Raw genomic sequence first — 25,583 nt, 5'->3', positions numbered from 1 at the left:
TTTCACGAAAACCCTATCCTTCCTCTGACTGCGATGCGAGTTCACGGTCAAATCCAGCTGTATCACCTCACGTGTGCACTTAAAAGGCACCCACTCTGGTCCCCCTCAGTGAAACTGATGGTGGAGCGAAATGAGAGTTCACGTGGTTCTGGGCTGAGAAGGGGACGGGCAGGGTTTCAGAAGAGAAAGTCGCACCCGATTGTTTCACATTCGCTCTAGGCCGAACCGCGGGGACCTGCTTCCACCCGCGAGCGTTTTCTGCGGAACACGGGAGGCCGCCGCCGAGGAAGGGGCGGAGGCAGAGGCGGAGGCGGCACCCAGGGGCCGGGGCAGAGGAGGCCGGGACCATCGCAGTGACAGTTTATTTTCCTGCGGCGGCGGCGGCGGCATCAGGGACGGCTGCTGCAGGCTCGGGATCGCCAGGCCTGCGCGTGGGTTTTCGAGGGAGCTCTCTGCGCTGGGCGCTGGGGAGCTACGGCAGCGAAGGGAGGAGGAAGAGAGGAACGCACAGAAGCCAAACGAGTGAAGGTAGCAAAGCTCCATCAGTCCGCAGAGAAGCGGAGGAGGGTCGGCAGAGTGAAGGGAGCGGGCGCCTGCTCGCTGGGTGCCCTATCACCCTACTGCAGTGCCTTCTAGCAAAAGCCACCGCGGCCCGGGCTGCAGCGGCCAGACGGATGCCAAGGCCACACGGCAGGCGCGGGGACAGCCGCTGCAGTCGCCATCCCACGCGGGCTCCAGACATCAGGGGCTGCTGGTGAGTAGGCGCGCGCGCGCGTGTGTGTGTGTCTGTGCGTGTGTGCGCGCACCGGCACAGGCAAGTGTGCACGGCGGACGCGTGTGCCCGGTGGCCTGGCGCGCGCCGGCCCCTCTTCCGCTGGCGACGTCCTGTCCCGGGCTTGCTCCGCGGGAGGAAAATGCGCTTTGCGGCCGCTCACTTCCTTCCTGCGAGTCCTGCGGTCGGCTGCCTCAACCTGCGTTGCCTCTGTCCGCCCCGCAGCGGGCTCCGAGGGGTTAGTTTCACCTTGATGGGGAAAGCAGGAAGCCGTGGCTCCTGGGGGCAGGGTGGGACGCCCGCAGTGATCTACCTCCACGCGGGTGTTTCTGGTTTAGGCTTGGGGCGCGGCCTCGGAGATGGTGTCGGCGTTCAGAGAGACCCCCCGCATTGTCTTTGGGGGTGCGTGGTGTGGGGAGGGAAGGGGCGGCGGTTGGAAAAACAGGCGTCCTTGCAGGACCGTGTGTCATGCCTTTCTAGATGATGCTTACTGTTACGCCGTTTATGAGCCACTGTTACGCCGTTTATGAGCCACTCATAAGGCATTTTCCCTCACCTGAATAATTTATAAGCCTTAACGGAGAGCCTTTAATGAAACACACAAAGAAGTGGAATGTCACTAAAACATAATTTTCCAGAACTCTCTGAAACAAGCCACACCGCTGATAGCCAAGAGCCTAAGGTGCTGTAATTACTGAAATTTGAAAATAAATAAATAAACAATAAGTAATTCAGGAAACAGAACCTGATCGAGAGGATTGAAGAAAATCTTAAGTGTCTGGGTGGCTTGGGGGTGGCCTTCTGGAAATCGGTGTTCGAATCTTTGAATCTTTCAAAGTAAGCCCCAGAGAGCACAGTGCTTTCCAAACATCCTGCTAATCACTGAGAATAAAATGAAGTCTTAGGTTTTAAGGCATTTCTAAGTTTATAATGGATATCACCAGGATGCTGATTTATGATCTCATGATTCAAGGCCCTGTCAAGGTCAATATGGCAGATTTGTTCCAGCCGTTCAATTACATGTGAATGTTTGATTTTCTGTTTCAAGTTTCGGGGAGTAGTTTTCTATGGTTGTTTTACACAGAGTTTAAGCCACTATCTTCTATGCTTTTCCAGATCTTGTTTCAGTTGGCAGTCTTATGTTTGTGGGATGGATGCTAAATTGAACTTCAAAAAGGTACTCTGTTTTAAAATATATACGTATAAAAAATGTACTCTGTGACTCTATTATTGTAGACATTTTATAGCTACACTGTAAATATCTATGTTTCTTTTTAATACTGAGTCAATGCCTTTGGGAAGGCACTGGGAAGTAGGTACCTCTTGTTTACCGTTTGCTCCATTACATCTTCATTCAAAGGCATGAAATGTTATTAGAATCTCCCTGGAAAATGAACAGGCTGCTTGTTTTCTGTTCAAGCATGTGTACAGCAAATTGCTTGCCTCTTGGGAATCTGCTCTTGAACATACTACTTCACCTGTAATTTATGTATTAGCTGGTTCTTGGGAATTTTAAGAAGAAACGTGTTTTCTTACAGTCTTTTGTAACATAAGCACCATTTAAATCAGCAGGCAGAGAATCCAAGTCCTTTACCCATATTGTGGTCTTTAGGGCCAGTTTGTTGCATACTTTTGCTCTGTTTTATAGGACTCATTCCCATTGAAAGGCTTGGAGGGAGAAGTGGGAGCATCGTGGTCCCAAGGGTGTCCTCAGCAGAGAGATTATTTCCTGGAGAGGAGACTGTTTTGGGGATTAGCTTCTGAGAAGGACTGATAAAAAATAAAGAATTGTTAGTAATAGTTACCTCTGTTTACTTTCGGCACAAAGGTCTTAACACAGTTCGATCACATTCCTCCTTCAAGGACTCTTCCCAAGACTACTTACAGCTACAATCCAGAGAGCGAGGTTGCCTTTTATAGAGAAGCAAAACCTGGTAATTCTTGCTCAGGATCGGAGGGGTAGAAGAAATAGTAGATGCTGCCCAGAAAATGCCATGTGCCTTCAGGGAGGATACATTTACCAATTAGACACACTTATAAACCACTGGGTTTGTGATTCTGTCTAATCCTAGCATTTTTTTCTCTCCCCTGTGAAAGATTTAGGAGTAGCTTCAATTGAAACTACGGGAAATGACTCATGGTCATCCTTGAAAATGTGAGAGTCAGTTCTCTACCCCTGAGGGCTAATGGATCTCAGCTGCCCATTAAATATTTGTTAAATGAATACCAATTCTAGAATCTTCCCAACCTTACTACATCACCTCTTCTAGTATTGATTATTTTTAGCCATAACTTTATATGAATCATCAAACATCAAACATTAAATTGGAGCCAATTGATAGTCAACTAAGACCAACTTCCTCAACTGAAGGAACAATAACGATCCCGCTAAAACAAAACCAAACCAAACAAAGAAAAAACCACTGTATTGGTACTTACTGACTTGCTTATTTCAGCTATCTGAACATGTGAATTGTCCAGTTGGATGTGTTGAGTGTACATTCAGAAATCCTGAGTTGACATCGTAATGTTCAACTCAGGAATGATCTAGATGTAGCTGCATCTGGATATGCCTTTTGTCAGAAATTAGTTGCATTTCTAAGCAAATTAGATGAACTTCTAGTACAATCCTTCATCTCCTCATGTTGAGTAGAAAAGCCAGTTAAACTTTTGGCAAATTGCTAAGTCTTCAAAGTTCATATTTGATTTTCTTTCTAAATTTTAAATTAAATCCATGTTATGTTTGTCCATTGATGTGGTTGGCTTACAGACATTAATTCAGACCACTGGCTACTGAGTAACTTGTATTTATTAAAAGCAGCCCCTTGATATAAACACCAGTAATTCGTATGTTTTGATTAACTCTAGCTAGCCTTTCAAAATAAATGAGTGCATTGTATGATCTTGAATATGAAGAGTGTTATGCCTTCCGTTTTTTTTTTTTTTTTAAATAGCTCTGACTTAACGTCCCCAGTCATTGGAGGTTTACCCTGTGATTATGATTCATGATCTAATTTCAGGATGAACGATTAGAAAGCTGACTGAAATTTGTCTGGATATTAACATTATGGTGCATATAATAATGCAGATTTTTCTCTGATATTCTTCCCTTTTTGTCCTCCAATCAAGCTTGTTTCATCCTGAATAAAAATCAAATGAGATCCTTAAACATTTCAAAAGGTTTTCCTGTTGGGCTGTGTCCAAAATAAATAAAATTTAAAAATTGCTTATTACTGTTGTGAAGTAACACAAACACTACTGCTATTCTCTGCATAATGAAACATGGCCATTCTTATCAAGTATTCATTTGATAAGTAGGCACCTGAGCCCTTGAACTAGAGTTAAAGGCATGTTCCTTCCATGTCTCATTAAGTCCCTTGAAAGCAAGGGGGTGGAATTTTGATTTAGATCAAGTAGCCAATTCAAGGTAGGTTCCTTGAAAGGAGTATGTAATGAAAGCATCTTTTTGGAAGAGCACTTGGGCAGTTGGATGGGGAGTGAGTGGGTTAACAGAAGGAGAGAGTGGAGGTGAAATGTGATGTCAGATAATGACAGCCTGACATAAGATCCCAGAGACACTGAGATGAAGAAGTGAAAACTTCAGACAGCCAGACATCAGGATTCTTTGTTTTATGTGGAAGAGGAATCGTAAACCTGGGGCATAGTGTGATCACACACGTATTCCACATCCACGGAACACCTCACCAGTTGATCACAGCATTCTTTCCTGCCGAGCCCTGGTGTAACCTCAGAATCTTGCAAACGTTTGACAAATACTTATTAATAAATACTAGTTATTAAACATGTGCTATATGCCAGGCACTGTACTCAGCCTTTACATTTGTTATCTCAAGGATGATGGAGTGGTTGGGAACATGAATTCTTTTTGCCATTTACGAGTTGTGGGTCCTTGATTAAGTTACTAACTTCTCTGAGCTTCAGTTTCTTCATCTTTCAATTGGGATATTAGTTTCTGTCTCATAAGGTTTGGGGAAGGATTAAATGAATAAATAGGTATAAACGAAAAGTACTGAGAAGTGTCTGGCACAAGGTTAACTGCTACATGTATTAGTTGTTACTATTGTTATTAATTCATAAAACAACCTTATGGAATAGGTGCCATTTTGCAGATTAAAAAATTGAGGCACAAAAAGGCCAGGTAATTCACTCGGGGCCATAGGCTGGGATAGAGTGATAGAGCTGGGCATCAAACCCAGACAATCCGACTCCGGTGTTTGCTTGCCTAACTTGTGTGTATCCCTGATCACATGCCAGGTGCTGGGGACACTGACTGGGGAGAGAAAAGTGGGGGCTTGTCCTAATGAGATCCAGGGCTCCAGTCATTTCCACTGCAGAGTTTGTCATCTCCTACATAGATAGAATTAGTACCCAGATTATTGTACAAAACGTTTGCTGTTTTTCCTTGATGTTTGGGTATTTTGTAAATGTGTTTCATTAAATACTTTAAGAAGGGGTCCAATTTGTGTTTTCACATATGCTTTAAAGATAGGTTATTTTTTGTTTTTGCCTAACAGTTGACATATGCAATACATATTATATTCATTTGTAATATCTTTCCTTGTACCTAGTGATCCTTCGCTGGAGGCAGCAGGATATGTCTCCCTAATATAATGTACAATATATACATTATATGTTTTATATATATTGTGTGATGTAATATTATTTAGCTATATAATATATATTAGATGCATTTTATACAGTGTATGTCGTGTATACATAATATAATGTATACATTATATATAAGGTATGTATTATAAAATATATACATTATACTACATATTATATGTAATATAATACATACTGTATAACACATATTAGGGAGACATTTACATTAGATGTAAAGAATCACTGGAGAAGAGAGATGTTATGAATGAGTATGTGTACATTATATTATTGGAAAGGTATCAGTATTCTGAAAAACTTCTATGCCATCCACCTTTGTCCACACTCTCAGAGTCTTATATATCTCCCATTCAGAAGCCATGGTGAAGTTATGATGACATTTCATAACCATTTTTATTCAGAATATTTTATAGAGTAAAAGCAGAGTAAATTTTAGCTGTTCTTTGACTTGACATAATTACGTGTAATTATAAAAGGCCAGGCGTTTTTATTATTGGACCTGCCATTAACATTATATTATACTTCGACTATACCTCAATTAAAAAAAAAAAAAAAGAGAGGCCAGATTTTAATTATAGGTGGGAAGACTGCTGCAGCAACAAAGAATCAAACATTCTGCATGCCTCCAGCACTTCCTTAGCAAGGTGTGTGTCATCACTGATTTCAATATTTTAACATTGCATTAGTCCCTATAATTCTTGATTCTCATAAATAAAGTTCAGAAATCTGTAACTAGTATTGTTTTTTTCTAAGGAGGCAAAACCTTTTCTTGGTCTTGTGTAAAGTTCACAGATACTGTTTAGTTGAGGAAGATTTTTTAAATCTCATTTTTAAAAACACAGTCTGATTTTACCCTTTTGTGCAAATTACATAATTATTTAACTAAAGTCCAGTTTCTTTTAAAGGAACTATTTTAAGATTTTGTGAGTTTAAACTTGATTAAGTTTGAGTTTTGGTGAATTCGGTCTTTTGATTTTAAATTTTTGCTACACTTAGGTTTCAGTGCTTTCACCGTAAATGAACCAAAGATTCAGCCCAGCCTCATACAAGAGATAGCTGTTCAGGGACTCATCACAAATTATTCCTTTTGGTTGCTTGACTTGATTTGACCCTAGTTTATTGGAAACAGGAGGCCAGTGATGACTCATTTTTAACCCTTCCAGTCCCCAGTTAACGCTGCCTGCCTGTTTTGCCTTTGCAGGTACTGGGGGAAACTCCACTGTGGGTCTTTTTTGGGAGTGTTACTTCAAACTTGAGTGGCTAGGACAGTAATCAACTGTGCACCTTTTCATTAAAGGCATAAAGAAAACTGCAGTCAGTGATGGTGATCAAGTTTAAATTCAGCTCATCTAAGGACCGTATAATTTTATTTAACCTGTTGCTGGAGCCCTGTCTTTTAACACCGGAAGTATGCATTTCAACCACTGAGAAGAAATATGGAGAGGCCTTTATGCCTGTGGGTTCATGCTTCAGTCTTCTGACAGATTGACTTCAGTTCCTTTTCCAATCTGTTTTGTCCTTGATAGGTTGGTTTACAAACTGTTCCACAGCATAAATTTTCTTTAACAAGAGGAACAATTGGAAGTGGTAGATGGAATGAGATTAGGAAAGAGAAGCCTGGAATAAATCCTTCATACGTTCCTGTTTTTGTAAAAATGGGGCAGAGAAACTGCTTACTGAATCAATATAGTACTTTAAGGAAAAAAAAAAAGATGAAAATCACTTACAATCATTGGTGGGTGTGGAACTTTTTTTTGTCCAAGTATTGAAAAGTTCAAGAAATTCAAATGTGGCTTTTGAAAGAAATGTAAATGACCATCACATTCTTATGGCATCAAGGTTCTTTGTCTTTTGTCAAGTGTAATATTATTGAAAGACTTAGAAAGGTAACTAGGGCAGTGCATCGCAAACTAGTCTCAAAAAACCAGAATCACTTCCGTGCCACCCCCGTAGGTTATTATTCAGTAAGTTTGGGCGGGGCCTGGGAGCCTTCTTCTAACAGCCTTTCCAGAGGATTCTGATGCAGGTGGTCAATAAACCATACTTAGAGAAAAACCTATTTAGGAGCTAAATCTAATTTTATATGCAAATTTGTGCTTCTGTTTTTAAGTTTTATGCATTTATTCCTCTGATTTTCATATACATTTTTATGGAATGACATAGCCATCAAGGCTGCCTTGGAGTTTTTATAATGGCACCCAACACTGTGTTTAATTTTCTTATTAATACCTGTTTTCAGGTGGACGAAATCAGAAAACCACAGAGTTGGCAGGAAAGAATGTTGCACCTCCTTCTGAACGACAGATGTTGGGATAGGGCAGAGAGGGTTTGATCAAAAAGAAAAGTAGGGCAAGTCTTCTATATTGGGAAGCAGTGGAAAGCAAAGTCTAATAGTACACAGCACTGAGGGCCAGCAAGGGTGTTTAGACCTCTTCGGGTAGACACTAGGTTATCAGTTGCTTTTTTGAGCAGGGGACTAACCTGATGCAAACAAGCCTTACTCTTGTGCTAGGGACACATGGTACGTGGTCCAGAAGAGAGGATTAAGGAAAGGCAGAAGGGAGCAGGGTGAGCACTTGGGGCTTTGAATTTGGCAGGACTGACTGAAGGGTTCATGCAGCAGTGTTCTCCTGTGCTGTTTTCCTGAAGGTCTATAGCCAATAAACTGCTCTCCAGCAGCTGCATGTTATGGTGTGACACCAAGGCTGCCCAGTCATCAGGCCAGATAGCCTTTCTGGGTTTAGAAAGCCCTTGAATAACTGTTTCAACTACCACTACCTTCATAACGTTGTGAGGCAAGGGTCTCACGTTAGACAAGGGAAACAGACTCAGGGAGTCATTGATCAAAATCCACACATCTAGAAACTGGCAGGGCTAGGCTTCAAATCTGGAGCTACCTACTGAGAATGTATAGGCTTTAAAAACAGTATAATTTGTCATAATGAAGTGATACATACTTGTAACAAATTGTACCGAAATGAAGAAGTTAAATATGAAATCCTTCATGATTTCATCCTTGAGAGAACAGCTGAGAAAAATCCAGTGCATGTTGTTCAGATACCTTTCTTGCAAATGCCAACATACATTAAATACATATGTGGGAGTCATACGTTATATGCTTTTTACAACTTGCTTTTTTTTTTCACTTAATGCTGTAATGCGGACAACTTCCTGGTTCAGCACGTATAGATGTAAGTCTTTTCTAGTGGCTTCATTTCCTGTACAGATTCTTTTAACCTCCTTTTGATGGCTGTGTATTTTAATTTCCAAAATTGTAATATTTTTAAGCCATGCTACAGTGGGAGCAAGTGTGTGTGTGAGAGAGTGTGTGTGTGTGTGTGTGTGTGTGTGTGTGTATTAGTGTATTATTTGGGCAGGACAGTCTATGGGGGAAACTTAGAATTGCTTGGTCAACAGGAATGTGTATTATTTTTTTAATTGCCAATTTCTCTTCCAGTCTTCATCCATATTAAGTATGACCAATCATGTAAATTTTATCAATCAAATAAGTGGAAATACCATTTCAAATCCATAGTTTCTTAATTACTAGTGAAATTAATATTTTTCACGTGCTGCTTAGCCATTTATATTTCTCTCATGACGTGTTCATTCCATTTGCCGATTTTTATTCAACTTTGTATCTCTTTCTTACTGTTCTGCAAATATGCCCTATAGTTTAGACATAATCAATATTATATATGTTGCATATGATGCAAACTTTTTTCTTTTTGTTGTCATTTTACTTGTTGAAGGGATCGTTAAGGTACTAATTGAACATTTTAAAAATATTTAATTTTAAAATAATTTCAGAATTCCAGAAAATTGCAAAAATAGTACACAGAATTTCTGTGTATCCTTTTTACCCATTTCCCCAAATATTAACAGTTAATATAATCACGGTAGTTATCAAAATCAGGATACTAACATTGTTACAATACTATATTGTCTCATCTACAGATCTTATTCACATTTCACCAGTGTCCTTCTTCTGGTCCAGGATCCCATACAGGATCACACATGGCATTTTTTGTCATGTCTCCTGAGTCCCTTTTGATCTGAAACATTCCTTCAGTCTTTCTGTCTTTCATCATCTTGACACTTTTTAAGAACACTGGCCAGTTCTTTTTGTAGAAAATCCCTCAGTTTGGGTTTGTATGATATGTCTTCATGAGTATATGACCAAGAGTGTGACTTAGTTTGGAAGTGGTCAAAAATATCTGCCTGAGGAAGAGAAGCTTAAACTAACACTGGAAAGATACAGAGGAAGTAGAAGTGTGAAATGAGGGTGAATAGAAGGCTGGTGGGTTGGCAGCTGGATCAGACCCAGCTTTGTGGGACCTATTAAAGATGCATGATATTGACAGTGATGGAAAGCTATTAAAGGGTTTTAAGTGAAGAAATGACAATATCTGAATAGCATACGTGTTGTATATAGAATTAAACAAAGGGGAGCATGATGGAAACAAATAGACCAATTAGAAGGCTATTCGAGCGATGCAGACAGAGTAAAGGGTGACACAGATTGGGTACTGTAAGGAAAGATGGTGAGAAAATGCAGATTTGAGAGACATCTTGGAGGGTGACTCAGCAACTATAAGTGGTAGAATGGATGTGGAGTTGAGGGAGGGAGACAATGCATGGTGACTGTTTCCAAGTTTTGCCAGGTTGTGTGTAATTGGGTGTTGATGCCATTCACTGAGATACAGGAGAAGTTTTCTCTTGAAGTCAGAAGCATCACCATCTCCACTTCCCTTAGATGCCAACATTTGCAGTATCTTTGCCTACTTACGCTCCTATATCCCTGTCTGTCCACTTAACTTCCAGGTTCTATGTTTTTTTTTCCCTCAGAATCGCTCCCAATAGCTATTTATCCTTCTACATTCTTTTTACCACTCTCAGTCCAGTCCTGGGGTATCTCAAACACAGTTGCATACTTGCCTCCTCTCTGAATTGCCGATATCTCTTCTCTATGTAAGTTTATCCATCACTCCCAGACTTTTATTTTTCAGCTTCATTGAGGTATAATTAACAGAGACTACTTCAATTTAATAAATATGTACTTAGTTCCTAGTTTGGGCAGATCACCTTATTGAGCAGAGTTGAGAATTAAATAAGAAGCTAAGCAAAGTTGAAGAGATTCAGGGTCTTTTTGCCTAATGATAAAAAGAATCTGTATCCTTGTCATACTACTTACATAAAAATAAATTCCACACAGATCAACGGTATTTATTCAAAAATAACTAACCATAAAATTACTAGGAGAAAAGATTGGTAGACATATTTAAAAAAAATTTTTATCATCAGTCAGTTTGAAGACCTTTTAAAGAATGATGAAAAATCCAGATATCATAAAAGAAAAAAATAGATCCATTTGACAGCCTAAAATTTTAAAATTTTGTACAAAAAATTAAACAACCTTCAACAAAAACTCCAACTAAACTAATAAATATAGAAAGAAGGATAGAAATAGAAAATTCACCATTTTCAAACACCACAGTAATAATCACTTCAGAAAAGAATAATCTTTGGATGCTAAAATGAATGGGCAAAAGTATACTTGCATATTGGCAAAGTAATTCCCTATAAGACACTTTGTAATTACAAAAGGAAAAATAGTATCTTTACAGGGGAGAAACATGGCAGACATAACTTAGGTGATCAGAGTAAACATCGCTGATAACAGGGCAAATCAGTGTCTCCTGATGTACTGAGAAGGACACACCACCACTTCTGAGATATTTTTGCCAAAAAATGCATAACCACCTCTGTTGTATTTCGTATTTGTAGCACTTACCGCAGTTTTAATGATATATTTGTGCAGTTAGTTGTTTAGTATCTTAGTACCTCTGTGCTCAACCTCCTGCCTCTAGCAGAAGGTAAATTTCAAAAGATCAATATCCTCCGTGTCTTTGCTCACTAGTTCCTAGCAGGAAGTAGGAGCTTCATAAATAATGTTGAATAAATGAATGAATGAATGAATTTACTTGGAGCTGATACTTGTGGGAAAGATATACAGTAGTTATTAGCCTTGGAACTACTGAGTGAGAAATCACAGTCTGATACCCTGGTGAAAGTGGATGGAGTGTAGACACAGTGCTCAGATTAAGCCTTAAATGAAGCCTTGAAAGAAATGTGTCCCATGGAATAAAAGTATGTTACAAGACAGAAAAGTAATAGGTAAGATGCAAGGTGAGGGAAGTGGGAGGAAAAAGGAAATGCCTCTACTTCATTTAGAGCAAAGCAGGAGTTTGTTCTAAAGTAGGCACTGTTCAGCTGATCAAGGCAGGTATTTAGGGGGTTATTTGTAACTGTCTTAGAGCAGTTTTATCTGATGCAGTGAGTCTCAAGTTTCAATGTGCATAAAGATCTCCTAGGCTGCTTGATAAAAATAGAGCTCTGTGGGGCACCCTTGACAGAAATTCTGACTTGATGGGGCATAGAAATCTGTTTCTTATTAACAACCACCCTCCTCCTCCACTGAGTAATTATGGTGCAGGTGGCCCAGGAACCACACTCAGAGGAAACTTTACATCAGAGTAGAGGGGTATAAGCTGCAGTAAAGAAAAATAAGAAGGAAGTGAGTGGGGCGAACAAAGAGAAACAGTGGATGGCCACTTGCTAACGACTTTGGCAGTATAGGGAGGGGGCTCTTTAAACATTTAAAAGTAACCTGCCAGGGAAAGTTATGAAGGGACACAGCCTGTTTTGGTTTTGTCCACCTCGTTGAAGAGATTGTCTAGTTCAAAACCAAAAATGTGACTGCAGCTGTCTATTGAAATATGTTGAACAGTTAGAATATTTCCTTTGGTTGAGGAACACTGGACAAGCAGCGTATGAGAGGTATTCTGGGACAGCTTTTGCTTTTGAAAGTAGTGCTGGGGCTTCCCTGGTGGCGCAGTGGTTGAGAGTCCGCCTGCCGATGCAGGGGACACGGGTTCGTGCCCCGGTCCGGCAAGATCCCACATGCCGCGGAGCGGCTGGGCTCGTGAGCCATGGCCGCTGAGCCTGTGTGTCCAGAGCCTGTGCCCCGCAACGGGAGAGGCCACAACAGTGAGAGGCCCGCGTAACGCAAAAAAAAAAAAAAAAAAAAAAGAAAGAAAGAAAGTAGTGCTGGACTAAATTCATGCCTTTCAAGCACTGCCCTTAGGAAATTTATGAAAATTAAATAAAATTGATTAATAATGCCCAAGGACTGACCTCATCTCTGGGCTTCAGGCATCTGGCAGGCAAGAAGATGATGTTATTTAAAAAATGTATTTCTGACTCATTGTGCTTCATTGAATTAGATAACTTGTGGATAGTATTTTCTTTTCTTTTTTAACATCTTTATTGGAGTATAATTGCTTTACAGTGGTGTGTTAGTTTCTGCTTTATAACAAAGTAAATCAGCTATACATATACATATATCCCCACATCCCCTCCCTCTTGAGTCTCCCTCCCACCCTCCCTATCCCACCCCTCTAGGTGGTCACAAAGCACCGAGCTGATCTCCCTGTGCTATGTGGCTGCTTCCCACTAGCTATCTATTTTACATTTGGTAGTATATATATGTCCATGCCACTCTCTCACTTCGTCCCATCTTACCCTTACCCCTCCCCATTTTCTAAAGTCCATTCTCTACCTCTGCATCTTTATTCCTGTCCTACCCCTAGGTTCTTCAGAACCTTTTTTTTTTTTAGATTCCATATATATGTGTTAGCATACGGTATTTGTTTTTCTCTTTCTGACTTACTTCACTCTGTATGACAGACTGTAGGTCCATCCACCTCACTACAAATAACTCAATTTCATTTCTCTTTATGGCTGAGTAATATTCCATTGTATATATGTACCACATCTTTATCTATTCATCTGTCGATGGACACCTTAGGTTGCTTCCATGTCCTGTCTATTGTAAATAGAGCTGCAATGAACATTGTGGTACATGACTCTTTTTGAATTATGGTTTTCTCAGGGTACATGCCCAGTAGTGGGATTGCTGGGTCATATGGTAGTTCTATTTTTAGTTTTTTAAGGAACCTCCATACTGTTCTCCATAGTGGCTGTATCAATTTACATTCCCACCAACAGTGCCAGAGTGTTACCTTGGATAGTATTTTCTTAAAAGCAAATTGCAATAAAAAGGGAAGTATGTTCAAGTGGATGTTAGAGTTTAGTGGCTTATGGGTGGCTTATTTTTAGAATGTATAATTTCCATGAAATTTTAGTATTTCAGCAGCAAGATAACACAATTAAGCTCATATGAATCTATCTTGGCAAATTAACTGAATTTCTCCCCAACACTTCAAATTCATTTTCCAAATGTTTTATGAATTTTTAATTGTTTTATGAAGATATTAATTGAATCACCTCATTTAAAAAGTACAACAGAATCATAAATTAGTATACTTGTGAGCATATGAAATGCCTTTTGAATACCAGAATTTATTTTATTTTTTTATTGAAGTATAGTTGATTTACAATATTGTGTCAGTTTCAGGTGTACAGCAAACTGATTCAGTTATACATATATATATATATTTTTTTTCCAATTCTTTTCCATTATAGGTTATTACAAGACATTGGCTATAGTTCCCTGTGCTATACAGTAAATACATGTTGTTTAGCTATTTTATATATAGTAGCATATAATGTTAATCCCATACTCCTAATTTATCCCTCTCCCCCATTCCCCCTTCAGTAACCATAACTTTGTTTTCTATGTCTGTGAGTCTGTTTCTGTTTTGGTTTTTTTTTTTGTGGTACGTGGGCCCCTCACTGCTGTGGCCTTTCCCGTTGCGGAGCACAGGCTCAGCGGCCATGGCTCACGGGCCCAACCGCTCCGCGGCATGTGGGATCTTCCCGGACCGGGGCACGAACCCGTGTCCCCTGCATCGGCAGGCGGATTCTCAACCACTGCGCCACCAGGGAAGCCCTGTTTCTGTTTTATAAATAAGTTCATTTGTATTATGTTTTAGATTCCACATAAGTGATATATGTTATTTGTCTTTGGCTTACTTCACTCAGTGTGATAATCTCTAGGTCCATCCATGTAGCTACAGAGACATTTATTTCATTCTTTTTTATGGCCAAGTAATTTGAGTACCACAATTTAGAAGTTACATTAAAAACCAGCACATATTTTGAATTAAACTGTGTCTTGTTCGAATAATTATGCATTTGAATTTCTTCACTACATATTCCAGGTGGTCAGTCCACAGACATCGCATCACTCTGCCTAAGAAACAAGTGGAGGGAATGGATGCCCTTTTATTTCTTTGGCCGGAAGACTATGAAACAGATGTAATGCTGAACTGAAGTCTCATTTCTGCAATAAATCCTATCACTCTTGTCCAAAGTCCAAGAATTTGACCTTCCCCTGATTTCACCATCAGCTATTAAATATTAATTGCGAGTATCGCTGTGTGACTACGAGTATGAACTCTGGGATATTACACACCTAATTTTGAGTCCTTGCTCCACCACTTACTTAAGTTGCTTGTCTAGTCTAGGCTCAAGTTTCCTCCCCTGTAAAATGGAGATAATGGTCATTATCATTTGCTGAGTGCTTCCTGACACCAAGCATCTCGCTGTTGGTTTCACAAGCATTTTCTCACTTCACCTTCTCAACAGGTCTTTCCTTAGTTACTGTTATCAACCCCACTTTGCAGTCTGGGTAGTTGTGATTCTGCAGTTATTGCTTGGAGTCAGGCTTTGAACCCATGTGGTCTGACCCTGGGGGCTGCATGTCTAATCTCTAGACTCAACTGCTTCCTATTTGATAAGGCGGTTGTGGGGGCTGAGAATGGAGGTCAATGCATTACTTCAGGGAAGTACCAGGGAAGGAAAGCTTTTGGTTAGTATATAATTAGTAACCCATTACTATAATATGATATTATATTATCATTATAATATAATTATTATTACGATAGCTCTTTTGCTGAATTAAAGGTGATATACATAGTCCTACCTCACCTGCCCAGAACTCAACTTGCTCTTATGTAGAAGACAGTAGAGGAAAGAAAAGGTGAGAAAAATGATTTTTGAGCAGCCAAGTTAGAAATCAGGTAGCAGTCACTGTAATCAGCATATAGTTTATTCACAGGAGATCCTTTCAGACCCATGTCCAGTTAAACTTTAATTTTACAAATAAATTTAAATTATTTTATCAGTAATCAAGATAGACTAAAAGGAGAGAAAGACTGAAGTCAGAGAAGTTTAGTAAAGAAGTTGTTTTTTAAGTGATTTTCTAGATGAAAGCAAATTAGAACTGGAGGGAAGCATTGCTGTTGGCAGGTACATTGAAATAAAACTGTGAATCATGAAGAAAGAGTTAAATAATATTTATATTTTAATCAAAGAAGAATGTAATATTATAGAAATATTTCCTTCAAAAATTGTTAAATCTCACAAACTTCTTCCCCTTCTTCTTCTTCTTCTTAATATTAGTGTTAGTATTCAGAATTACCACTTTCACCATTGGATTCACATAGGTAAACATTTCCTTATGTTGCCAGAGGAATCCTGTATCAATTAGGCAGCAGATTACAGAATCCTAAGAGTGCCTTAAACAATGGTACTTATGTCTTACACAATAACAGTTCAGAGGAGAATGGTTTCAAGGTAAGCTCAGCAGCTCAACAGTGTCTGCAAGGAGCCAGGCTCCCTCTACCCTCCACCTCTGCCGTCCAGCTGGGTCTTAGGCTTGACCCGTCTGGGTTGCAAGACGGCAGCTGCATTTCAAGTCTTACATGAAGACACATGTGCAGCTGATGAAAAGGCACATATTCTCCAGACTATCTCTTTGTGTTAGAGATGAAAATATCTCAGAGTCCTCTCAATAGATTTCTCCCTTCTGGTCCCATTGTCCAAGATTTGGTCACTTGCCAACTAGTCAAGTCCTGAGTGCCAGGGAGTCTGGAAACGTGAATATCTCTAGTGAGGCTGGGCCCTGCTGGCAGGAAGAAGCGGGGGTGGGGAGAGTGGGCGACTGTTGGATAGACAACTGACAGCGACTGTCAAAGACTAATTGCAATGAAGCAAGTAGTTAAACATTAGTCATCTCTGCTATGTATAATAGAAGCCTACGTACATCATCTTACTTTTCTAACCATTTGATGTGAAAAGGGACTGATTTTCTTTGAGTTTTCTACTGCATGCCAGGAACTGTAATAGAATTTGTGTGTGTGTGTTTTAATGATCTTTATTTAATTTGGTCATGCTGCGTGGCATGCGGGATCTTAGTTCCCCAACTGGGGATGGAAGTGGACGCCCCCTGCAGTGGAAGCGTAGAGTCCTAACCACTGGACCGCCAGGAAATTCTCTTTTTTGTGTGTTTTTTTTTTTTAACCTCATGTAAGCTTCCACTGAGTTCTTCTGGAAGGGTGTTATTTCCCCCCATTTAATAGATGAAGATAAAGTACACAAAAGGGTTAAATAAGACACCATAGCACTCCCACCTCACAAGTGGTAGAAGCTGGTTTCTCCTACACATATACAGCCCCAAACCCCGAGCTGCTGGGTTAAGGGCGCCCAACCATCTCATTCTGGTGTCAGAATAAAAATTGTACTGCACTATGAGAAATAATTCTTTTCTGGCCCAAAGAGCAACTTGATTGCCCTCAGGGTAGCCTAGACTTACCTAAAAGTAATTTAAAACGTATATTGGGGGCTTCCCTGGTGGCGCAGTGGTTGAGAGTCCGCCTGCCGATGCAGGGGACAGGGTTCGTGCCCCGGTCCGGGAAGATCCCACATGCCGCCGAGTGGCTGGGCCCGTGAGCCATGGCCGCTGAGCCTGCGCGTCCGGAGCCTGTGCTCCACAACGGGAGAGGCCACAACAGTGAGAGGCCCACGTATCGCAAAAAAAAAAACAACAAATACAAAACCTATATTGGGCATGGTGTTTTACTTAATAATCTTTCCTGTAGCAACTGCATTCTTGCTGATTGATCTAATCTTAACCACACTGCTGAGGTATGTTTAACTTGGGATATCCTTCTAGGAATAAGAGACAAATGCCTGATACCTAGCAGGTACTCACATGTAGTACTTACAAGTATATAAAAAAGACAATAAAAGCTATTTCTAATATTCGGATCAAGGTTCATATTTATCAATATTTTAGTACAAATAATGTTATCATCTGGGTCACAGCAGATGATAATTTCTGATTTACAAATATTGTATAAAAATAATCTCTTGAGTATAAAAAATAATCTTTGGTTTTAACATCTGAATCCTTCCAAATGACAAGCAAGGATGGGCTTAGGTCATTTTTTTTTTCCTGAAGCAGGTCCCAATCTGTAAGCCTCCTGTGACTCAGGAGATACTCCTTTCTGCCTCTGTCATTTAATTTTATTTATTTATTTATTTATTTATTATTTATGGCTGTGTTGGGTCTTTGTTTCTGTGTGAGGGCTTTCTGTAGTTGCGGCGAGCGGAGGCCACTCTTCATTGCGGTGTGCGGCCTCTCTTGTTGCAGAGCACAGGCTCCAGATGCGCAGGCTCAGTAGTTGTGGCTCACGGGCCTAGTCGCTCCGCGGCATGTGGGATCTTCCCAGACCAGGGCTCGAACCCGTGTCCCCTGCATTGGCAGGCAGACTCTCAACCACTGCGCCACCAGGGAAGCCCCCTGCCTCTGTCATTTAAAGCGTGGGAGTGACCCTTTAACCTCCTTTTATCTAAATCAGATTAGGTCACTGCAGCCCACAGTCTAGGTTATGATCATTTGCTTTATCTCCAACTAAGTAAATTGCACCATGTTCTTCCAGGAAAACCTGAACTCTAACCCAGTGGGGAGAAGAAAGGCTGCTTTTGGCCAATTAGAAATGAGACTACAGCGTGTGGCATGAGGTGTTCTGGCCTCTCTCATCTGCCGCCCCTGCTTATCCAGTTCCCTACAGCACTCAGCCTGAAAGGAGTACCAGTGAGAAAACGACACGTTTAGGCGATGGTCTCACTGGCTGTCCTGTGTGCCCGGTCTCTCAGGAGACTCTTTCCTGCCTGCTTAGTCTTTTGTATTCTGGAAAATCTGGCTCTGTGTATGCAAGTAAGTCAGGATTCTGAGCTTAGCACCCCTGCCCCCCCAAAAAAAAAGTATTTAAGAAAAAAAAAAGAAAGAGAAGGAAAATTAAGGGAATTAATAATTTAGGCTAAAAAGGTCACAAAAGAAACACTGTGTTAACAGATTTGATATTGTTCTTGGCATTACTTGCTGCTGGTTTTAAAGGGCAGAATCGTAGAGCTGCTTCCATATTTCCTTGGGGGCAGTTGAGGCATAGAGACATCCAGGCTATGTATCAACTAAAAATTTATATTTTTATATTAGAAAAAGAGAATGGGTATTGCAGATTATATAGCAGTCTGCCACATTTGCTCTTGTGGGTCTTGGGTTCTGTGAGGTAAGGTATCTCTTATTGTGCCCTCAGTGTTCTAATTATTTTAGTGAGACCTTAGTAGTACAAATGGAAGGTGATACTTGACCATTATTTTTTCATCTTTTAGATTCTCATGGCCCACTATATTTCTGGTTAGATTGAAGTAGCATGGCGAGGTTTTGTTTTGTTTGTTTGCGTAGTTGATCTGGAGCAGCGGGTTTTCAAACTTTTTGGTCATGAGACCACTTTACACTCTTAAAAATTACTAAGGGCACTAAAAAGCTTTGTTTCTGTGGGTTATATCTATTTATATTTATCATATTAAAAATTGTAGCAGACATTTACAAGAAGATACAAGTGAGCATAGCCATTAACTTGTACCCTATGGAACTCTCCACTATACAGATGGATGGTAAAAAAAGCAAATAATGTTTTAGTAATATTACGAAAATAATGTTGACCTTGCAGACCCCTTGGGGATGCTGTATCACACTTTGACATCTACTGGTCTTGAGAACATAACCTGTTTATGCTGACATTGGTAATTGTTTATATTGCAGGGGATAAGTGCTAGGACTGCAGATTGAAAAATAAAGGAATTAAGGTAGGACCACTGCCACTGAGTAGTTAATGGTCCAAAAAGAAGCAGTTAACTGACCAATGTATGAACGTCTTTCTTATTAGATTTGAGGGGAGTTGGTTTCTGTTTCTGAATTATAAATAAATTTGTGTGTGGGAGTTAATAGAGTTAAAGAGAGATTTAACTATTGGTTTTCATCTATAGGAATTTAATAAATTCTGGTGTTCAAGATATACTGAATTAAGCATTTTGTATGTCTAGAAGCTCATTGTGGAAAAGTTTGATTTTTCTGTGCACTTACCATTGTTTTTGGCCGCCCAGCCCTGAATCTACCTTTTCTCACCTGGCACATCCCACTTTGCCTCCTATGGAAGTGTGAAGTGCTAGATATTTGCGTTTTGCGTTTTTAACCACCTTTGCAGCCTGGCTGCAGGCGTGTGACCTAGGTTCTGCCAGTCAAGCACCTCCATCTCATATTTTGAAATAGAAACTAGTGACATGAAAAAATATGTGGCATCTCCACAGGTGGTTTCCCAGACAGCAGCTGGTGTCGGTGATGGAAGCCACTGGCTCCCCCGCCCATCAGTGACAGGCAGCAGACCAGTGCTGCTGTGTGATTTGGGGTCATGTTGCTGGGTATGTAGCCTCCAGGCCCAATTTCTCTGGCCTTCTTGGAAATTTGTGACCTTTCCATTATCATTCTGTGGATTCAAGAGTCAGTGCCTTTGCTTGCAACTAAGAATCCTGCTTGATACATTCTCAGATGCAGTGTCTTTCAAAGCGTTGTTTGGAAGTCTCATGTATGAAAATCACCTGCACCACATCCTAACAATGCTATTGGTGGGCTTAAAACTAGGGGATCCAAAATCCTTTTGAGTTCCAGGAATCTGCATTTTAAACAAGTCTCAGGGTTATATGATTTTAGAAGTGCTGTGCTAATGTTTCCAACTTTTTAAATTATTTGTGCTCTGTTTAAGGATCTGAGTAACCCCTAAAAGAATTCATCTTTGGCTTTTAGGAGACCCTAATCAATGAGTACCTAGTATTTCCTTGTCCTGTTCTCTCCCCACCCAGCCTCAAATTCTCCATAAGCCTCTTTGTTCTGTCTCCTTAACTCTTTTAACGTCTTTTTTTTTTTTCCGTTTTATTCTCACCGAGAAGTGGTAATTCCCCCAAAGGGATTGCCTACATTCAGTGGTCCCAGGATTAATTTGGATTTTAAAACTACACTGTGACTGGGGCTCTCTGTAGGTCCTTTCTTTCTTGGGCATTTCTGCAACCTGCAGGCCGACAGCTTGATGTGTACTCCAGGGATCACTGGAGAGGATGAAGGGGAAAGATCAGAACACACTAAGTGACTTTCCTTGGAAGGATTGTCCAGCCATGGATTCAGGTCAGAAAATAGCACGGAAGGATTGAATAATCTACTTCTGAAGTTTTTGAGAATCACAGAATGTTGTAACTTGAAAGAGTGTAGCTTAACCCCCTCATTTCATGAATGAGGAACTGAGGAGAAAATATGTGTTCAGAGTCGCATAAGTGATTAGTGGAATATATAAGCCGACATAAATTTAGAAGTGGGAAGTGATCATGCAGAGCTCGACCTAAACTAGCATACAAAGGAAGGAGACTAACATTTATCGAGTGATTATTTGAACTTGGGTACATTCACTTAACATCCCTGAACCTCAGTTTCCTCAACTGCAAAATCAAGATTCTAGTAATAGTGGACATTGATATGATACTGACTATGTGCTGGAAACTGTTCTAAGCACTTTATGTGCTAAGTCATTTAATCCTTACCACAATGACATGACATAGGTACTCTTATTTTCCCCCTTTATTCAGGTGCACAGAAAGGTTAGATATTTACCTGCAGTCACCCAGCTAGAGTATTCATTTTCTATTGCTGCACTGCAAATCACCCCAAGCTTCATGTGTTAAGACAACATACATTTGTTATCTCACAGTTTTGTGGGTCAGGAGTCTAGGCACAGCACAACTGGGTCCGCTGCTCGGGGTCTCACAAGGCAGCAATGGAGGCGTTGACCAGGGTAAGGATCTGATCTGAGGCTTGGAGTCCTCTTCCAAGAGCACGTCATTCTTGGCAGAATTCATCTCCCTACTGCTGTGGAACTCAGGATGGCTGAGTCTTCCAGGTCAGCAAGAGAGGTCTCCCACTCAGGATAATCTCCCTTCTGATTAATCATTGAACCTCAAATGATTAGGGGCCTTAATATATCTGCAGAATCTCTTCGTCTTTGCCATGTGACAGAATATAATAGACATGGGAGTAATCTCCCATCACCTTTGCTATGTTCTGCTGAGATGAGAAGCCAGTTATAGGTCTTGGCCACACTCAAGGGGAGGGGATTACACAAACCTGTGGATCCCAAGGGGCGGGAATCACAGCACTCTCTTAGAATTCTACCTACCACAGCCAGTAAGACTTAGTTTAAGCCCAGATGGGCTCCAGGTCTGAGTCCATGCTCTCAATCACAATGACCTTCTTTCTCCTTTCGAAGCAAGTAAATCCACTTTATAACCTTGCATAGTATTCTAAGTAAGATAACACCCAGCAGATTCATACTGGGTACTAGGCAATAACTAATTCTCTTCACACTTCCTGTTTTAAAAGTCTGCTTCAAGAAACCTTATAACCACCTGCAGTTTTGTATTTTCAGGAAGAGATTTCCAGTAGTCTCAGATAATATAAGTTATTTCAATTTGTTCATACTTTTTCTGAGGCAGAAATAAGCCTGGCATTTGGGATTTGAGACTTGAGTTCTCAAGAAATAACCTTAGCTCTGCTTTTTGTCTTTGAAACAGATGAAGTGATTGAGAAGAAACAATAAACACCATCATTTTGTAGACAGGACAACATGGATCAGCCGTTAACGGTGAATTCCCTGGTAGGTGGCACCAACCAATATTTTACATGTGGTCTGAAAACCCAAAAAGAAGAACAGAAACACACTGAATGTGAAATGAGTCACAATTCAAGAAGTTGAGCATTTGCCGTTTTCAACCATCTGCGTGGTCCTCTCCTTTGAGGAAGTGATTAATAAACCCATCTTTGCTAGAATTAAAAATAATGCTTTTTTTTCCATGGAAGTGTGAAATGTTAATTTATCTGGTTCGATTCCAGGAGTGTAGACCTTTAGCACAACACTGGGCAGAAGAATTTCACAGATGACATTGTAGCAGGTACTTCAACTTCTTTGTGCCTCAGCTTCTTCCCAGATAAAAATTAGAGGCTTACCTTGTGTGGTAATGACCGAGGAAATAACTTTCTATTTAACACCTAGATGCTGCTCTGGGATCTTTGTGTAAATGTGTGAATACTTGAAACTCTCATCCTTTTCATCTTTTCCCCTTACAGCCAACATAGTACACACCTTCTTGAGCTACATCTTAGAAGAAATAACGTGCTGGAGAGGAAATAACAGGGGCCTTGGGATCCCATGAGCTTATTGTGTGTCCCAGATCAGTCTCTGAATGTGAATATAGGAACGTTATATAATCTCCATGGCCCTGTTTTTGTACTTTGTGCCTTACAACTTTTGGAAACCGTAGTTTTAATGTTGCCAGCCTGTCCTTGGGACTTGCTAAACGAAAGCTGTCATTACCCTCCCCTTCCTCCTGATGACCCTCCCAAACCCACTCACTACCCCTGTAGCCCTGGGAGCAGCGGTATACCGAATACCCTACACACACAAAGCTTAGCACCAGGACATAAAGAAATAGAGCCTGGTTCTTGCTCTGAAATAGGTTAGTGTTCTCTCTCTGAGGAAACGTCCTTCACAGATGCTCAGTTGCTTTTGAGAGTATGTTTGAGGAGCAGAAACTTGTAGGAACTTTTCACTTTCTGACCCCATATTGTCAAGGCACTGTGGGATAATAAAGGCTGACCCATTTCCACCTCTGCAGAGGAAGGAGTCATCCTTATGGAGTGCCTTGTGTGTTTTTCTAGAACATTATGTAGGAATAACTAAAATTTTAGTGGACATGTCAATGTAAAAATGAACACTAAGGCTTTTTCCTCTGGAAAATTTATTTACATCTAAGAAGTTCATATGCAAATGAAACACTACAGATTGATGAAGAGTTTAGGCTATTTCCCAGTTTATCTCTGAAATCAATTTTAAACTTAGGAAAGGCAGCACCATTCCCATAAAGGGAAAATAAATCTTATTTTTTTCCTTCAGATAAAAAGATAATCTAATTATAATCATATTGCTCCCTGTCTCTCTTCCTCCTTTATTTGATACATTTATTGGTTATCATCTGTGTTGCAGGGAATATACTACATTCCAGAGGACAGAGATGAGTGTAAAATGATTCCTTTCCCTCATGGAGTTCATAAGGAGTCAAAAATACTTGTATACAGGGCTTCCCTGGTGGCGCAGTGGTTGAGAGTCTGCCTGCCGATGCAGGGGACATGGGTTTGTGCCCCGGTCTGGGAAGATCCCACATGCTGCAGAGCGGCTGGGCCCGTGAGCCATGGCCACTGAGCCTGCGCGTCTGGAGCCTGTGCTCCGCAACAGGAGAGGCCACAACAGTGAGAGGCCCGCGTACCGTAAAACAAACAAACAAACAAACTTGTATACAAATAATTATAATTCAGGGTAGACTGTATAGTAATAAAAAACGGACGAGTTACTTTTGTGCACACAGGAGGCTAGAAGTTTGCTTTAGAAAATGTCCTAATTTCCATAGATTTTTTTTTTCCAGTAACTTTATGATGTCATTGAAACATTTACCTGTGGTCAAATAACAATATTTTTGGAACACAGTCAGGATTATTTGTTTACGTGGGGTTATGGCTGCTTTCACACCAGCGGGGCTGAGTAGCTGCCATGGAGACTATATGTCCCACTGAGGCTAAGAAACTGCCTTTAAGAGAAAAAATTTGGCTTTTTCACCTTTCAGAAGCACTGACTTTTTATTGAAGAATTGAATAATTATCCTGAATGTATATGTTCCATGTTTTTCAGATGTGTATAAATGTTGTTTTTATTAATAAAATACAAATATATTAATATCACAGACATTTTTTTAGTAATCATTATTATTTTCTCAGTCAGGGAATAATTAATGGTGTAGTTACTATTATGTCAAGCTCTGAGAGTGTCTTTATGTTAAAAAAGGGGTGGGGGGAATGGCCATATGTTTGAAAAGGTTTTTCCTGGAATTACTGGTGGGGTTTTATTCACTTGGTAAAGATACAGGGAGGCCCTGAAAGCTACTTATAAAACCAGTTGTGTTTTGGAATAGAATTGAATCCTGATAGTAACTTCGAATCCAAGCCATCTCTTGGAGGCCCTTCAAGTATAATGACATGATCCCTACCCTGGTAGGAATCCATCTCTTGGTTTGCTTCCATGAGGATATAAGGGTCAATGATATTTTACCTAAAGTGACCTAAAACATTTGCATACCCAGAAACTGCCACATAATTGTAGCTGAAACCTATAAGAGGTCTTAGTCCAAAAGAGTGTATGTTTACCCTGGAGATGTGTATCTTTTTGGTGTGTAGACCACACGTTTAAGCAAAAAGAATTATTTTTATCGTACCATTAACTTTTATGAAAAACTTTCCTTAGGTATTGATGTCAGGTATTTAGTACAGAAAATACATGTATAATTTCAGTCATGTTCATTTCTTCTTATAACCAGAGATTCAAATTTGACTTTGCAGAAAAAGTTAGCTGCCATGCCGGACCACAGGGATGTTTCCCTCAGCCCGGAAGAGCGAGTCCGCGCCCTAAGCAAGCTGGGTTGTAATATCACCATCAATGAAGATATCACTCCGCGCCGCTACTTTAGATCCGGAGTAGAAATGGAGAGAATGGCGTCCGTGTATTTGGAAGAAGGAAATTTGGAAAATGCTTTTGTTCTTTATAATAAATTTATAACGTAAGTGTTTTATTTTGGAGGTCTTCAAAATGAGAAAATTGGGGAAAATATTTACATGGTATTTTGGTGAGACCGCTTAGATGCCGGCATGTTTTCATATTCAGACTGAATTTACAATCTCCCAAAGCATGAGATGTCCAGGTTTTTAAGTTACCAAGTAATGTACTCAAAGGCGGCCTTACACCATCTCTGAGGCTTAGGGATGAATGATCAGGGATGGAGCGAAGCTTAGGGATGTCAGACACCTTTCAACAGGCCAGCGCAGTAACCAGCATGCCCCTTCCCTCTCTTCACAAATAAAATTTCTTGTTTT

General features: G+C 40.3%; 1 protein-coding gene across 3 annotated transcripts in view; it reads left to right on the top strand.

Annotated features, from left to right (window-relative positions):
* Positions 1-393: 393 nt before the first annotated feature.
* The window catches only part of STAMBPL1 (STAM binding protein like 1), a 43,578-nt gene continuing 18,388 nt past the window's right edge, over positions 394-25,583 (top strand). For 2 of the 3 annotated variants that reach the window (XM_082854056.1, XM_082854058.1), the window contains exons 1-3: positions 394-754; positions 22,181-22,263; positions 25,053-25,270. In XM_082854056.1, coding sequence (XP_082710182.1) covers positions 22,234-22,263; positions 25,053-25,270 — 248 coding nt within the window. In that variant the 5' untranslated portion in view covers positions 394-754; positions 22,181-22,233. Of the gene's footprint in view, positions 755-21,765; positions 22,264-25,052; positions 25,271-25,583 lie in introns of those variants that run through there. The other variant, XM_082854057.1, reaches the window with a different exon arrangement.

This window comes from Leucopleurus acutus, assembly GCF_964270905.1.
Source record: "Leucopleurus acutus genome assembly, chromosome: 14".
NCBI lineage: Eukaryota > Metazoa > Chordata > Mammalia > Artiodactyla > Delphinidae > Leucopleurus > Leucopleurus acutus.
Note: the sequence above shows the minus strand (reverse complement) of the source record. Positions and strands in the feature narration are given on the sequence as shown.